Source organism: Danio rerio, chromosome 17 (genome assembly GCF_052040795.2).
Source record: "Danio rerio strain M-AB ecotype USA chromosome 17, GRCz13ab, whole genome shotgun sequence".
Taxonomy (NCBI): Eukaryota; Metazoa; Chordata; class Actinopteri; order Cypriniformes; family Danionidae; genus Danio; species Danio rerio.
In genome coordinates this window covers 49,515,188-49,532,655 of record NC_141037.1, presented here as the reverse complement: position 1 = coordinate 49,532,655, position 17,468 = coordinate 49,515,188, and the positions used below count along the sequence as shown (strand labels likewise).

The following is a 17,468-nucleotide window of genomic DNA, read 5'->3' as shown; positions in this document are numbered from 1 at the left end:
TATTCCTCATTTATGTTTAATACTTTTATTTATAATGACAACCCAAAGCTGCATCGCAATGCAAAACACAGTGCTTACATAAACTGAATAGATGTTTTCCCTTACCTACATTCACAGGCTTTGTGCTCCACAAAGGTCATCTCCACATATTCCTGGCCCTGCTCTGCTGGCTTAATCTTTAATAACTGAAAAAGTCATAATATTATTAATATCCACCCCAACTACGTGCTTGACAAACAAAGTTTTTGAATTTAGTGAAAACCCATCCAACATCAGTGATGCAATTTTTATTTATATTTCCACATTTCCTGTAATTTATATGACTGTATTTTTGTGTTGGTTTACTCGAGCCAATGATGTGCAAAAAGAAAGCCCCGCCCCCTACTCAATATTCTGTTTCAGTTGGAAGTACGGTCCCAATTTATATTAAGTGTCCCTAACTACTATGTACTTACATCAAAAAAATAAATACAATGTACTTACTGTGTTTATAATGTATTTGAGAACACTTGTGGTGCTTTTGAGTTGGGATAGAGGTTGGGTTATGGACAGGTTTGGTGGCATGGGTAGGTTTAAGGGTGGGTTAAGGTGTAAGGGATGGTCAACAGTGTGTTTACAAATGTAATTACAAAAGTTAATTACAGATGTAACTACATACATGTATTTAATCAAGCATAAGTACACAGTAAATACATGTATTTACACAATAAGTACATTGTAACTACTAATTCCTATGTACGTACATATTGAGTTAAGGCCACTTAATATAAAGTGGGACCGGAAGTACCTCAACATACTGAAATAAAAGTCTCAGCAACTTTCAGTTCACTCGGACATAACCTTTATCCAAAAGAAACTTATCACTAACTCTTGCACCTTTTCATCAGAAAACTAATCTGAGGTTTATAGATTTAGATATAGATACCGGCATAGACTGTTGTCCTTACTTGCATGGTGGTGTTGGAAGTGAGCGTAGGGTGACACTCCAGATTCTCATCGCCACAGCAACCAGCGCAACGGACCAATGGCACGCAGGCGGGGCTGAAAATGTGCTCCACCTCCCCTGGGTACTCCTGAACCACCTCCACCAGCTTCTCTATAGTGCGGCAGAAGCTCTTCCCCCAAACCTCCTGAAACAGCATCACTGCAGCACAAATGGAAAAGGCAGGAGGAAAACATGTATACACTTTACATTTTTATACCTACAAAAGTGTATATGGACATAATAAACACTGCAAAGCAAGTATAAACTGATAATCAATTGTTAGCATGTTAAAATTATTCAGTTAATTAGATTAGATAGTTGGCACACACACACAGACAAATATACATTCTGACATAATAAATCATGATATGTTTCATTAGACAAGAATTGGTTAAGCCAACTACAGTTTAAAAACAATAAATATATTTTAAAGAGCCCATATTATGGGTTTTTAAAAATTCCCCTCCATGTAGTGTGTAACACAGCTCTAAGTGAAGTGAAGTATCCAGCTAAGGCTTAAATCTGTAAGAATACAGTGTTTAAAATGGTTGATTCATCTATAAAAGAGTCGACTCGTAGTGCTTCAAACGAGTCGCCTTGATACCGAGTCATTAGGTGTTTCGCCATGACGTACGAACGAAACCAAGTTATTCACGTGCACGCGCAAACCCGGGAGATTTCAAACCTGAGGCCCCGCCCTCTGACGCAGAAACCCAGACACACACACACACACCCACAAACACATGCACACAAATATGCCGGTCGATTGAAGTCACACTGCAGATGGATATTATATCGAGTCTCTACCCAAAGATGAAACATCAGCATTATAACCAAGCAGTTGGAAACTACTGGAAACTTCTGGAAGCTACATGCTACAAAGAATACTTCATCTGAGTTTGTTAAAGGAAGGATCAGTAAAGAGTAACTTACTGATGGACGTCAGGATGAGTTTCTTCCATTTCTCAAGTGTAAGTACGTGCGGTTAAAGTTGTTGCCTCGTTGACTCTAGCTTGCTAATGTATTTAGTTGTGATTTGTCACTTGTAACCGCGTGTACTGTATCAGGTTAACTGGCTATATTCTCTTATCGCGTGCAAAGTCAGGTTAAAAACGCGACGCGTGCTGCTTTGTTTATGGAGCTCCGTGGTAGAGGTCTGCATACCCGCGGCTGTCCCCACGCCAGATTTCTGCGGCGCGGGAATAAATTTCCGAATAAATCACGGGAGCGCGTATGAGAGAGAGAGAGAGAGAGCTTTGTGTGCTTGGTGCTGTGTGTGCGTTCATACAGACAGCTTGGCTGTCTGGACTGTATAGCTGGGTGATTTTTGGTTGTGTTCTCCCCCGCTCTTTAGCGGGATCGGTCGTGGCAGGCAGAAAACGGGGCGGGTTCTCAGGCTAAAACCTGGCGGGTGCGGGCGGAAGCGGGAGCGTTGTCGTCCGGAGGTGTGTGTGTGTTTTTGTGTGTGTGTGGCAGCTAAAATCCACGCCTACACTATTGAGCGTGTATGAACTGTGATTACTTTTTATATTGCTGATTAGCTATTGGTCATTTCACTGAAGGCAGTCGACCAATCGGGACAGACTGTCATCGGTCCAATCAGCGCAGATTAGCTTCGCGCTAAGGAGGGGTTTGGGAACAAATGAATCACTGGACGATTCATACAGGAGTCGCTGGGATAATTAGATAAAAATAAATGCAGATTATAAGACCATGAAAGTGTTTTTTGACCTTGCATGCATATTAGACTGTTGTTGGAGACCCTTACAACCAAGATATGACCCTATTTCATGTATAATATGGGCTCTTTAAAAAGTTATATTTGTCTGTATTTAAGATTTATAGGTTTGATGGCATTTTTGTTTCATTCTGTAAACTACTGGTAACATTTGTTCAAAATGTAATTCATTCATTCATTCATTTTCTTTTCGGCTTAGGGCATACTCTTACACTATGTACAGTTGCCTTGAACCAAGCCGAAGCACGCTTGTCCCCCCTCCCGTCTCCCCCGACGGCCCGCACTCACATTGCATTCGCAACTAAGCAGACTTCTGTCATTGATGACCCGCTGTTCAGTTCAAGCGCTCTCGCTCAGCACAGTGGAGATTTCTTTAGTTATATCATTTTAGACAAGCAAATATTTCGCCAAACAGATCAGCCACTTTTGATACTCATAACCAGTCATAAAGTCCTCATGCTGCAAGAATCAGGAGGTTTGCTAAAGGTGTAGCTGTCGTGCAGTGAGGGGTTCATTAAACAGTATGATAATAAATCCATATGAAACAGTCCCGTAAAAGTCACGTCTCGTCTTCAGTTTCGGGCTCAGGCTCAAGTGAACCGTGCCCTGGCATACCGATTCCAAACGGGCCAGGGCCGGCCAAGTGAACCATGCCTGAGCCCGATTCAGAGCACTCACAGTTATCAAACGATCCGGGAAATGGGCATGGGCACGGTACGGATAGCATAATGTGAGTGCACCCTCAGTTCCTTTATTAATCAGGGGTCACCATAGTCAAATGAACTGTCAACTTGTACAACATCCTGTATGTTTTCTGCAGCGGATGCCCTTCCAGCCATAACCCAACACTGGGAAACACCTATACTCTCTTGCATTCACACACATACTCTACGGCCAATTGGGTTTATTCAGTTCACCTATAGCGCATGCCTTTGGACTTGTGGGGGAAACCGAAGCACCCGGAGGAAACCGACGCCAACAAGAGAAGAACATGCAAACTACACACAGAAATGCCGACTGACCCAGCCGGAGCTCGTACCAGCGTCCTTCTTGCTGTGAGGTGATCGTGCTACTTACTATGCCACAATGAGGCCCATAATGTAATTTATTAAATGTAATTTATTTTTGTTTATATTACACTAGTTTCAGTTTATATTAACCCTGAATAACAATCAGGAAAAAAATGAAACATTTGTTATTTGACCAACTGTCCTTTTCAAAAAGTAGAAAAAATTATATTTTTTAAATATTTGCAATTTGAGGGCAATACTATCAAACTTTTAGAGAATATTAATATTCCACTCAAAATCATGTTTAATAAATCCAGAGAAACCCAGTGAGTTTTCAAGTGGTCTTTTTTTTTTCAAAGCTTTATAAAAGAATAATTTCTTAATACAGAAAACATTTGCTTTACAAAATTGTTGGAAAAGCCATTATGAAAAATATCTGAAGTGTGTGTATGTGTGTGCGTGAGTACATCCTGTTTTTATTATTATTATTTAAGATTTGTTTACTTTTATATTACTGTTGGTGTTGTTGAGTTAGTGTCAATTTCTCTTCTACATTTGAAAAATATAGAGGATATACATAACTAATTGTTCAGTATAATGAACAGTCCTTAATGAACTTTTGTACATCCTGCTGTTAAATATGTTATACAATATGATGTAAAAACATTAAATCTCATCTATTGTATTAAATGTACTTTTTAATACAGTTATAAAAGTAATTGTAGCAAAATGAGACATTTCATGGCATGACCATATTTTCTTACCTTTATCAGTGCTGTTTACATTGACCAACGAAGAACTCTAAAACAAAGAGAATAAAAATGGGTTATAATCCACTCCAAAAGAGCATAAATGAAGGGAATAAAAAGACACACATTTATTAGTATTATCATTGTTAATAATAATAAGATTGATAACAGAATGTTGATCTTAACTGAGTAACCCCACACTTTAAACTTTTTTCAATAGATATAAAAGTCATTGATATCTGGGGTAAAAAAAAAAAAAAAAAAAAAAATATATATATATATATATATATATATATATATATATATATATATATATATATATATATATATATATATATATATATACATACACACACACAAAATGTGTAGAAATATTTTTAAAAATAGCATTTTTAAATTATTATTATTATTATTATTAAATATATTACTCATCCTTCTTCCCATAGTTTCTTTATTTATTCGTATTCAGTTCTCGTATTGGGAAACATTGATTTACATGACAGGGCTTTAAACAACAGCACTCACTAGTGGCAAAAAACAATAATACAGGTTTCCTCCTTTGTGTTTTTACAGGACATTTACTCGACCTAACATGTGCCAGAACAAGAATCTGAGACATATCATATTCGTGTGTGTGTGTGTGTTCATTTAACAATACATTCTGTTCAAGTTTAAAATCTGCTTCCTGAAGAATATGATTCAGCTATTTATTTTCCCAGCGGTTCATCTCCCCCTGCGGTTATTTTCAATTGAGCCTAGGATAAACAGTATATTTTTTATTCGATCAGCCAGAAAAATGCAACAATCAGTTTTTAAGTCAGCGCCTAAAGGATAACTACATTTGATACTTGACTAAAAGGCTAAATCTATCGACCTCCACATCTGAAAGTCAAATAATAATAAGCTGAAACAACACAATTCTTGAGATTTTGGGGGGAACAACTTTATTGTTTTATGTTCAATCCACTTAAATTTGTTAATTTAACTTCATCGATTTTTGTTGGGACAACATGAAGGAATTGTGTGAAACCCTGCATTTTCTACAGAGTATGCACTACATCACAGACATGCCTTGTATATTCTAGATGAATGAAAAAACTAGGGTCACGATCAGGCAATAAAAAAAGATCTACACACTTCACTTTGTCTCTTTACGAGTCTAGAATTTAAAGGCAAGGCTGTGAAAGTGGAAGGGAAATCCGGCAGGGTCAATGTGGTCACTGCGTTTGCGATTTTCAGTCTGAATGGAGGGAACTGACGGAGTCATTTACTGTAAAAGAAAGTGCTACCATTAACCTCATGCTATATAAAACACATTCGGGAGTGCAGAACCTTCGATTTCACTCTCCCCCGTTGATTAAAGTCGCTTAAAACAGCTTAATGGGCCATTTCCTAAGCAGTTGCTGACTATAAGTGAGATGCATGAGTTTATTTGGATTTTTTAGAAAGCCTGTTTGCAAAAATGTAAACTATAAAGATAACTTTCAGTTTATGAGAGGTGCAAGTATGTCATCTGCTACTTGAAATGGTTTAGATTTTACTGGCTTTAAGTGTATTAATTGCTCATAGTCTGGAAAAACTTCTGAAAAAAAATGATATTGATCCTCTTTCTCATTACTGTTATAAGGTCCATTCACATCAAGGATGATAACTACAGGGTGAGCCATTTATATGAATACACCTTAATAAAATGGGAATGGTTGGTGATACAACCGTCCTGTTTGTGGCACATTAGTAAATGTGAGGGGGCAAACTTTTGTAAGTTTTGTAAGAAACGAGATGTGCAGCACCTGAAACTAAGGAGACTGGAAGCCTGTCTGGCATTTCTCCTGCGATGTTGCTTTCAGTGTGTGAAGAGTGGGTGAAGAGGTTTGCATTGACAATCCAACAAAATGATCAGCACATTGACCACTTTATTTGACCACTTTATTTTATAAGTGTTCAGAAACTTATAAAAAAAACTTGTGAGAAAATAGTTACGTTAAAACCAAGCACACCATTGATTTTCCTGTGAAATTCCCAATAAGTTTGATGTGTCAAATGACCGTCTTCCCATTGAAAAAACAAAAGTTGGATCCAAGATGTCCGACTTTAAAATGGCCACCATGGTGATCACCTATCTTGAAAAGTTTGCCCCCTCACATATATTAATGTGCCACAAACAGGACGTTAATATCACAAACCATTCCCATTCTATTAAAGGGTATCCCTATAAATGGCCCACCCTGAATAATGAAATATACAGTTCTAATTTTTAATTAAAAAAAAAATGTAATTAAATTTTTCAAAAAAGTTTCTAAATGTACTTTATAAACTCTACAGATGTAAATTGTTTCCATCCGCCTGTATTGTGCTTTTTGAAGTATCTTATTAGAAAAGAGTCATGTAAGTGCCAAATTAAAAATAAAAATCTTTTAATTCACAATTTTTTTTTATTTTTTTTTTTTCTGTTTTAGGTGGTTTTTGACTTTTCCGAATCACATAAACTCTGACGTAGTGAAAATTACAGCCACTAATCATCTTTCTCCATTATCTTGCTTTGTTTACTGTTGGTTACTAGGTTACCAATACCACAATCAACCACTCTAAAAACTGTATGGAAACATACACAATTTGGAATATTTGCTTGTTTTGCCAACTTTGAAAATATTTGCTTCATGTTAGGATGCAAACACGACCACTGACCACTAATCAGAATTCAAATGAGGGATTATTTACCATGTTTGTTGTTATAGTTATAGTCACTGGTGTTTTTATACAACTTGTACTGTGTTTTTAGAGGACTGACATGCGCAAGATGCTGCCAAAGTGCAGTAGTCAGACATGTCCATCTTACAAATGTTTAAAGGGATAGATCACTCAAAAACCTACTCATTCTTAAATGGTTCCATTTTTTATTTTATTTTAGTCTATAACACAAAAGAAGATATTTTAATAAACGTTTCATTTATTCAGGGTGGTCAGGTCTACATTTTCCTTCAGTATGCAGATTAATTTACAATTTACGCTTGTGGCTCTGCATATATTTGTCAGTTGTAAGATCATTTTGTTTATTTGTAGATTTTTCCTTCATTCATTCATACATTTTCTACTGCTTTTCCGGGGAAGGGTTGCGGAAGCAGCAGTCTTAGGAGAGACCCCCAGACTTCCTTCTCGCCAGACACTTCCTCCAGCTCCTCCGGGTGGGATTCTGAGGTGTTCCCAGGCCAGCCGAGAGACATAGTCCCTCCACCCTGTCCTGGGTCTTCCCTGAGGCATCCTCCCGGTGGGACATGCCTGGAACACCTACCTCAGCTCCTCCTTTACCACAATGGACCAGTACATCAACCTTATTACTGCTGCCAATACTGTCAATCTCATGTTCTATCCTTCCCTTACTCGTGAACAAAACCCCAAGATACTTGGAACTCTTCCCCCTCGGGTGAAGACTTTCCTTCAACCTGGAAATGACAAACCTCCTTGGAACTTGAAGGTGCTGATTCTCATATAACAGAGATGAAATCCTGTGGTCCCCGAACAGAACCCTCTCCAGCCCAAGGCTGTGCCTTAAAATTCTGTCCATAAAAATTCTGAACAGAATTGGTGACAAAGAGCAGCCCTGCTGGAGTCCAACATGCAATGAAAAACAAGTCTTACTTATTGCCAGTAATGCGAACCAGACTCCTACTCTGTTCATACAGGGACGACCCTTAACAGAGCGCCTCTGACCCCATATAATGCCACAGGGGACACAATCGAATGCCTTCTCCAAGTCCACAAATCACATGCTAGGGCATACTCCGATAAGGCTGAAAAGTGTGATCCCCCCTATAGCCCACCTTCCGGTCCCCATTCTTAAAAATGGGAACCACCAACCCAGTTGGCCGGTCCAGAGATACTGTCCCTGAACTCAATATGCAATATTGTAGAGACGTGTCAGTCAAGACAGCCCCACAACATTTAGAGACCTAAGATGCACATTGTGAATCTCATCCACCCCTGCTGCTTTGTCACTGCCGAGCTTGCAAACTACCTCAGTGAACTCAGATGGGTGATGGAGTCCACCCTTGCATCCCCAGTCTCTGCTTCCTTAACAAAATATATGTCAGTGAGGTTTAGGAGATCCTTAAAGTATTCCTTTCACCGTCCAACCACATCCCTAGTCAAGATCAACAGCTCCCCACTGTAAAACAGTGTCGATGTGGAGCTGCTTTCTTCTCCTGAGGCGCCGGACGGTTTGCCAGAGTCTCTTTGGGGCCAACCGATGGTCTTCCTCCATGGTCTGCCGAACTTTTCCCAGGCCTGAGATTTTGCTCCCGCAATCGCTCGGGCTGCAGTACCTACTGTATAAGCTGCCCTAGGAGTCCTGCAAGCAAACCAAGCCCTGTAGCTGTAGTTGTAGTGGTTGTAGATTTTTATTTATTTTTTATTAAGTAAAGCCTAAGCAGGGACGAGGGCTGCAAATTAGCTATATGCTCTATGTACGCGGCGTTAATTCTTTGTATATCAATGTCAAAGGTATTGTCCATGTTAAATAAACAAACAAACAAAAAATATTTAATATAAAAGAAACAAGTCGTGGAAGTGCTAAATTATAAACAACAAATCTTTAATTTACAAAAATTTTGTTTATTTTTTGCTTGAGATGGTTTTGGACTTTTCCCGAATAAGCTTATTTGCTGAATAAACTCTGACTCTGATTTATACTTCTACGTCGAGTGATTGCTGTGACCTGCGGCACCTGCCTTGCGCATAGTCATGTATTTACGATTCCGCATGCTGTTTGTGTTGCTCTGCAATAACACTTCCAAAACGCTAGCTAGCAGAAGGTTTTTATGTTCCTCTGTGTCAAGTTTCTTTGCAGATGTTTTGTTTTTTCTGATGCTAACTTAAATCTACAAGTAGCTAAAACTTGCTCGGTTAGAGGCAGGAACTGGTGGATGTGCAAAAGGTACACAAAACCTTCACGGGACTCACACTTGTAAACACTCGCTTCATCAGGCTCACAGCTCTCAGCACCAAGCAGACAAATCACAGAGCTTACGCTATGTGTCGTTGCGACATGTAGTTACATTTTTTAAGAGGTGCGTGTTGGGGTCGGTGTCAGCCACAGATGCAGGAGTGTGACCACGCGAAGGCTGCACTAGACCAAATGCTTGCGCTTGACACAGAAGTATAAATCAGCTATTATCTTGCCTTGTTTACTGTTGGTTACGTGGTTGCCAATACTACAATCAGGGCTTTAAATGAACACCCGCCAAATGTGGGTAGATTTTAGCTGTGGCGGATTTGACAGACACCTCAGCTAGCCACTTTGGCTGGTTGAAGATCATTTTAAATTATTGTTTTCTTAAAAGCAGCGTTCAACAATAAAGATGGCTCTATATTCATCAAGCCCCACAGACAAAAATAGCGTTCGCAAAAGCGAAAGAAGGCAGGTGAAAACTGACTGAGAGGATGATCACTGGCGCGCACTGGTAATTTGATGCACACAACTGTTTAAAAAGCATGCGCGCTCCCGTTTCCTGGCGCTAAGAAACCATGCCTGGAAACGCAACTGCTGCAATCGGTTCTCTTTAAAATAGACTGGACAAAAAGTGATCCTCGTGCACCCAAGATCTTGCTGCTTCCAAAAGCTCCAGATGTTTTTAAAATAAGTCTTGGTAAGCAGCAATTGCCTGTTTTGTTTGAACTTCTTTGAACAGAACAGATTAAATTATGGGCCTAACGTGACCCGTGTGCACCTGATCATCCCTCCATTATTACACACAGTATGTTTTTCACCTGCTTTGGTTATTTTTGCTTGAGGTTATTTTTGTTAATATGGTTTAATTATCATTTTTACAACATTGCTTTAATAGGAGATTAACTCCCCATGCATGTGTAGTTAGCTGGTGATCTGAGAGACCTTTAGCCTGGACAGAGGCTACTGTGCATAGTTTTAGATACATGGCAGTATTTTTTTTTTAAGTTTTTTTTTTATTATTAAAGAAAGGTTTTGTTAAATAAAAAGAGCATATAAAGCTATATTTTGTATCTTTTGACAAATTATTTGAAATTTGTGGATAAGAAATAATATATGTTTTTATTTTTGGTTTGGTCAGAGATAAATTTGCTAAATCCTTCATTTTGAGCACTGAAAAGTCCTGTGAATTAAAAATAAATTGCAATGTGACACCATGAAACCACAACCCATTTGCTCATGCACATTAAGCAAGTTAATACACAAAAAAAGTAAAATTATTGAGGTATGTGGACAAAACACAAAGTCTAAATCAAGTAATTTTAGCATGTCAAAGTCATATTTATGTGTATAAAATATATTTTCCCAACAACAAAATTGTGGCTACTGAAAATAGTTAGGGGGCGAAGCAAGAAGGTCGCTGGGTTTGAACCTCGGCCCAGTTGGCGTTTCTGTGAGGAGTTTGCATGTTCTCCTTGCATTCGCGTGGGTTTCCTCCAGATACTCTGGTTGCCCCCACAGTCCAAACACATGCGGTAGAGGTGAATTGGGTAGGCTAAATTGTCCGTTGTGTATGAGTGTGTGGATGTTTCCCAGGGATGGGTTGTGGCTGGAAGGGCATCCGCTGCGTATAAAAACGTGCTGGATAAGTTGGCGGTTCATTCCGCTGTGGCGACCCCAGATTAATAAAGGGACTACGCCGACAAGAAAATTAATGAATGAATGAAAATAGTTAGTGGCTAGTGGCTGGTGATCAAAAAAGTTAATGTCAAGCCCTGACTACAATCACCACTCTAAAAACTTGATGGAAATGCACACAATGTATAATGTTTTTGTTTTTTTGCAAACTTTAAATTGATACAATTATTTTGCTTCATGTTAGGGTGAAAACCCCGATTTAGAATTCAAAATGATGATTATTTATCATCTTTATTGTTACAGTGTAGTTAAAGTCAGAGGTGGTGACACTTTGTGCTATGGGATTTTAGATGACTGAAATGTGCAGGAAGTTGCCAAAATGCAGTACTCAGACATTTGCATAATAGTCCTAATGTTTACAGGCATGCAGTAATTAATCCCAAAAATCTTAAGTAGTTCCAACCCTTTAAGAGTTTCTTTTATTTTTAGATATTTTAATGAAAATAGTATTTAAAAATATTGTTTTTGGTATCCAACAGAAGAAAGAAAGCAAAAGCAGTTTTAAATAAGAGAATAATAAGAGTGATTAATGACACAATTGTCATTTTTGGGTGAACATTTAATAAATATTTATATAAACAAAAGACAGCACAATGTGAACCAGCATTTGTACAGTATATACATATAGCTTTCCCCTTGACTGTGCCATCTTTAACAAATAATCCTTCTAATGATCAGGTTTTTAATGTATAATGTTTTTGCTGAGCTTGCAAAGTGCATTCTGGCATTGTCTCCATAAATATGCTTATGAGGCACCATTTTGCAGCCTATTCTGGAACATGCTTATGTTGCCTTAAATGCTGTCTGGTAGGCAGTCAGTGTTCAGTGACGGATAAAGGCAGGTCTATTCACAGGAGGTTTCTTCACTGCTGCTTACTCAGACATGAGAATGCAGGCACTTGGCATCTCCATGCACCTCTGGTCTCGAACAGAAGAGCAAGGTTCTCAAATACTTGGCACATCAGCTCAGCTATGTGAGGGACCTCACGTAGCACCTCTTTGTCCTTGTGTGTGTAACCAGATGGACTGTGTGAAAGTAAAGGGCTCACAAATGTTTTGTATGGGTCATAAATACTAAATAGGAATGTTATAAAGGCCTCCCTAATGTCACCACTAGGAACTTTTGTAAACAAGATCGATGCTTAAAGGTATAGTGTGTCAACTGGTTGAGTTACTGAAATTGATGTTTTAGTGGCAGGCTGCCTAAAGTGAGAAACAGAGAGGGAAATTAAAATCAGTATCATTTTGTTTGTTTGCTTCATTGATTAGGTTGAAAGTAAATCATAAAGGTTTTGGAACACTCCTGATTGTGATGCTTTTGCCTGTTAGAGATCCAGAATGCAGAGTATTATTTGTGTGTTTTCTCGGTTTTTATTGTCAGTCTCAGTTTTTGATTAAATGGTAATTCCTCATGGCTCATTTTAACTTGTCACCACTATTTTTTGTGATATGTGGTGTGTTGACATCCATCTGCATCTAATAATGTAATGGCTCCGCTGTCTGCTGAGATTATTTTGATGAGGCCATGTCAGCGCCCCAGGCCATTGTTTAAACTGCCGACAGGACAGACTGCTCTGGAAAACATCCAGGTGTGAGAGAAATGTTAGAGAAATTATTCACTAGAAATTCTGATACCTAGTACTAATTCTATCTATCTATCTATCTATCTATCTATCTATCTATCTATCTGTCTGTCTGTCTGTCTGTCTGTCTGTCTGTCTGTCTGTCTGTCTGTCTGTCTGTCTGTCTGTCTGTCCGTCCGTCCGTCCGTCCCTCCATCCATCCATCCATCCATCCATCCATCCATCCATCCATCCATCCATCCATCCATCCATCCATCCATCCATCCACCCACCTACCTAACTACCTACCTACTGTTTGTCAGACTTTTATGTTTCAGCTCATTAATTAAATGTAAATATCAGTCAAAGATAACCCCCTAAACCTAACTATTAGGTGGGCCTACCTTAGCAGCAACAACTGCATTAAAGTGTTTTCGATAGCTTGAAATTATTCTGTTACAGAGCTGTGGATGAATTTTGGCCCAGTCATCTGTGCAGAACTGTTGTAATTTGACCAAATTAGAGGTTTTGGTAACACTTTAAAATAACTACACACTATAAATAATTTATTAAGCATTAGCAAATAGTAAATTCATTATGTGTTAAGCATTAACTCTACATTAATACGCGTTAGAAAGCAGTTTATAACTGCAGCTACAAATGTCGTATTATTGACTTACAAACATATTTATAATGTGCTTAATAATTGTATTTTCATACTTAATGATTTATTTTTCATTACTAAATTAAGCATCACATTATTACAAACCAGCTGTATTTAAGAGTAGTTGGTTTTTTTAGGATCATTCAGAATGAGTTAGTAAATGATTAATAAACTATTGAAATCAACATTTATATGTCTTATTATTCAGGCATATATTAATGGTTACTATGTATATTATTAAATGCTTTATTAACTCAACTTCATCTAGTTTTATGACCTAATCTAAAGTGAGGACTATTTATGCTTCATAAATCCCATATAAATGACAAATAAAGGCTCAGTTAAATTGTAAACAGGAAGAATGACACTATATACATTCCTATTCATTTAAAGATACACAAATGAAACTGTACTTCAAATGAAAAATAAATCTTTGCAAGCTTATCTAAAATAAAATTAATTAGAGTTTAAGCTGTACATCTTATTATATTGTTGAATTATTATATTGTTATTGTTTTATCCAGTTTTATGTTGTATTTTGACACTCCTGTTATTCACCAATGTTGAAACTTTACATTAATTTTACTTTTTAGAAGATTATTGTTCACTTGATTCTGAGCCTTTATTTGCCATTTATAAGGGATTTATAAAGCATGAATAGTCCTCACTTTAGATTAGGTCTCAAAACTGCATGAAGTTTAGTTAATAAAGCATTTATTAAAATATTAGTTAACTCATTCTGAATGATCCTAAAAACCCTCAACTACTGTTAAATACAAATGGTTTGTAAATAATGTGATACTTAATTTAGTAATGAAAAATAAATCATTAACGAAGTATGAAAGTATAATTATTAAACACATTATATAGGTGCTTATAAGTCAAGAATAGAGCATTTTTTTAAGCATGAACCACTTTTTTTAATGTCATGTCACAGTATCTCAATTAGATTCAAGTCAGAACTTTGACTAGGCCACTCCAAAGTCTTGGGAATTTTTTCTTTTCTTGATAATTTACAAGTAGACATTCTGGTGTGCTTTGAATCACTGTCCTGCTGCTGAACACAAGTTTCAGGATGTTCTGGTACCCAGCTAAATTCATCATTCTATTTATCACAGCAACTCTTCCTTGACTTACTTTTACACCACACATGGGTTATGGACTTTCTGACTAACAGACCTCAGATTGTTAGATCAGGCCACATCTACTCCACCACCGTCACACTCAACACTGGTGTACCACAGGGCTGTGTGCTAAACCCCTTCCTCTCTCCCTTTTTATCCACAACTGCAGGCGTGGATCCAACATAAATGGATCCAACACATCATCAAATTTGCAGATGACACTGCAGTGATCTGTCTAATGAGGAACAATGTTGAGACTGCCTACAGGGAGGAGATACAGCATCTGCACAGACAATAATTTGCTCAACACCACTGTAGCTACCCGCTGGTTATTTAAACAGTCCACACTTCCAAATAATGATGTCTATGCGTTTCATTTATTGAACACCGCAAAAAAAAAATAAAACCAACAAACAAACAAACCGAACGTTTTACACAAACACAATCAAAAATAAAATCAAATTAAACAAATAATGTACAACAATGTGTAGTTTACCAGGTTGGTCTGATAACTAACTGTAGAATGAGCAGGAGCATTTAACAGGTGCCTGCGTTGAGATCTTACTTTGCTGTCCATACAAACTCTCCGAGGTAAAATTAAGGGTATCCACACTCGGTCCTGGAGGGCCGGTGTCTTGCAAAGTTTAGTTACAACCCCAATCAGACATGCCTGAGCTAGCTAATCAAGCTCTCACTAGTCTTTCTAGAGGCATTCTTGCAGGTCTGTTGAGGCAAGTTGGAGCTAAAACCTTCACGACACTGGCCCTCCAGGATCGAGTTTGGACACCCCTGGGTTAAATCAATCACAAAACATCATGTGACCTTCGACTCAACCCAGTCGCAATCAAGGAAATTTATACCATAAAAAACCAATACACATTTAAATTAGGGATGCACCGAAATGAAAATCTTGGCCGAAGCCGAAGCCGAATAATAATGAATTGCTTGGCCAAAGGCCGAAGGCCGAATACCGAACGCGGTGTTTTGCATTTTTTTTTCCTTTTAGTTTGCCTATTTTTTCACCATTACAATAATTAAATAGTAAAAATTAGCTTTTTACTATTTTGTGTTGCTTTTCAGAGAAATAAATCAAATAACAAAAATACTATTTCAAAAATATTTATTTAACACTGAACATTTTTTAACATTCCAGCAGATAATCTACAAACAAAGTACAATATAACTTAAAATAAATAAATTAGTAAAATAAAAAAATATTTTTATTTGGCCATCTTTGAAGCCCCACTTCTTGAATAGCTGCTGAAAGAATGTAACTGTATGTCTACAACAACAAACGTGCATTAAATAGTGCAAAAAATGTGGATGACAACAAATGAATAACTGTCCTAGACATACAGTAAGCCTACTTAGCCTACTTCTTCAGAAAAAGTGGCAGGTTCTTCTTTATGAAAAGTAGTTTCTCTGCTGTCTCACATGAAAGTCGGTTCCTCTTCTCATCGATGACATGAGATGCAGCACTAAACAGTCTCTCGCTGTCGGTGCGCGGCTCATCTGTAGTACGAGCCCGTTTACTCTCGGCGCTGTTTTCATCTCCTGCGCTGTGCACCACCTGACCGTCTCCAACACTTATCGGCTTTCCCAAGTCCAACTCGGCCTGGATCATTTCTCGTGTGCGCAGCTTTTTCACCATATCCAAGTAATGATCTTTATATCGTGGATCAAGCTCAGTCGCGATGCATTTCATAGGTTCTTCTAAGAGTGCACTTTTAGCTGTTTTCACTCCTTGGTCTGTTACAGCGTCTTTGTTTAAAAGACGCTTTAGTGCTGCATAAAGCGCGCGCCTCTCACTCTACGCGGGTTACTAGGCTATTTGATCGCGTCATTAAAAACGTCATTGTTCGGCAAAATTTATTCGGCCTTTTTACTTATTCGGCCGAACACCGAAAGGGCTTTTTTTGGCTATTTTCGGCCGAATAATTTCGGTTGCCGAATATTCGGTGCATCCCTAATTTAAATAATGAAATACAAAACAAAAAACATAATACAAGCTGACCGATCAGCGTCAGCTACAACCACGAAGACCAAGGAGCTCATTGCTGACTTCAGGAAGGAACGAGCAGGCTTACACAAACCCATACACATCAAAAGGGTGGCTGTTGAGACTGGCTCATCCTTCAAGTTCCTGGGGACCCACATCTCAAAGGACAAGGTCAAGGCGGCTCACCAGTGCCTCTTTTTTAAGGCAACTTAAGAAGAACCAGCTGTCCTCCGCCATCTTGGTGAACTTCTATCGCCATACAATAGAGAGCATCTTAACCAACAGCATCCCAGTCTGGTTTGGAAGCTGCCCTGTTGCTGAGTGCAAGGCACTGCAGCAGGTGGTGAAAACTGCCTAATGCGTCACAGGGGCTCCACTTTAGGCCATTGAGGACATCCAAAAGAAACATTGTCTGCGCCGAGCACGCAGTATTCTTAAGGACTCCTCTTACCCTGCTCACAGACTGTTTTCTATCTTGCCTTCCGGCAGGCGCTTCAGGTTCCCCCAGAGCTGTCCTCCTTTTAAACTCTGCCCTCCACTGAATATTTTGCCCCCCTCATACACCCCAACACTCTCCTCATAATTTACACACCTCATAATCACTGCACTATTTAATATTTGCACATTAAATCACACTAAATTGCACGAATTGATTTTTGCATTGTACATACCCACTGTACACATACATTTGTAATTATGGTCATATATATACCTGCATACTTCTGATGATTAATAGCAAACTGTGCATATATTCATCTAGTGTTAATCTCTGTTTATAGCTAATACAACCTGTATACAATGTTGATAATACACATTCATCTGTAAACACTTCTTATAGTTTTGCTATAATTGCACTTCATAACTTATACCTGTATCCTGCACTTGCACTCCTGGTTGGACCTAAACTGCATTCCGTTGCCATGTACTTGTACATGTGTAATGACAATAAAGTTCAATTTAATCTAATCTAACAAAGTAGGAAACACACAAGTCACAC

General features: G+C 38.2%; 1 protein-coding gene across 2 annotated transcripts in view; it reads right to left on the bottom strand.

Moving 5' to 3' along the window:
• Positions 1-17,468, bottom strand: part of pgfb (placental growth factor b) — a 57,166-nt gene that overhangs the window by 5,931 nt on the left and 33,767 nt on the right. For both annotated transcript variants that reach the window (XM_087291067.1, XM_087291066.1), the window contains exons 2-4: positions 4,498-4,534; positions 948-1,144; positions 106-185 (exon numbers count right to left, since the gene is read on the bottom strand). In XM_087291067.1, coding sequence (XP_087147193.1) covers positions 106-185; positions 948-1,144; positions 4,498-4,534 — 314 coding nt within the window. The remainder of the gene's footprint in view (positions 1-105; positions 186-947; positions 1,145-4,497; positions 4,535-17,468) is intronic.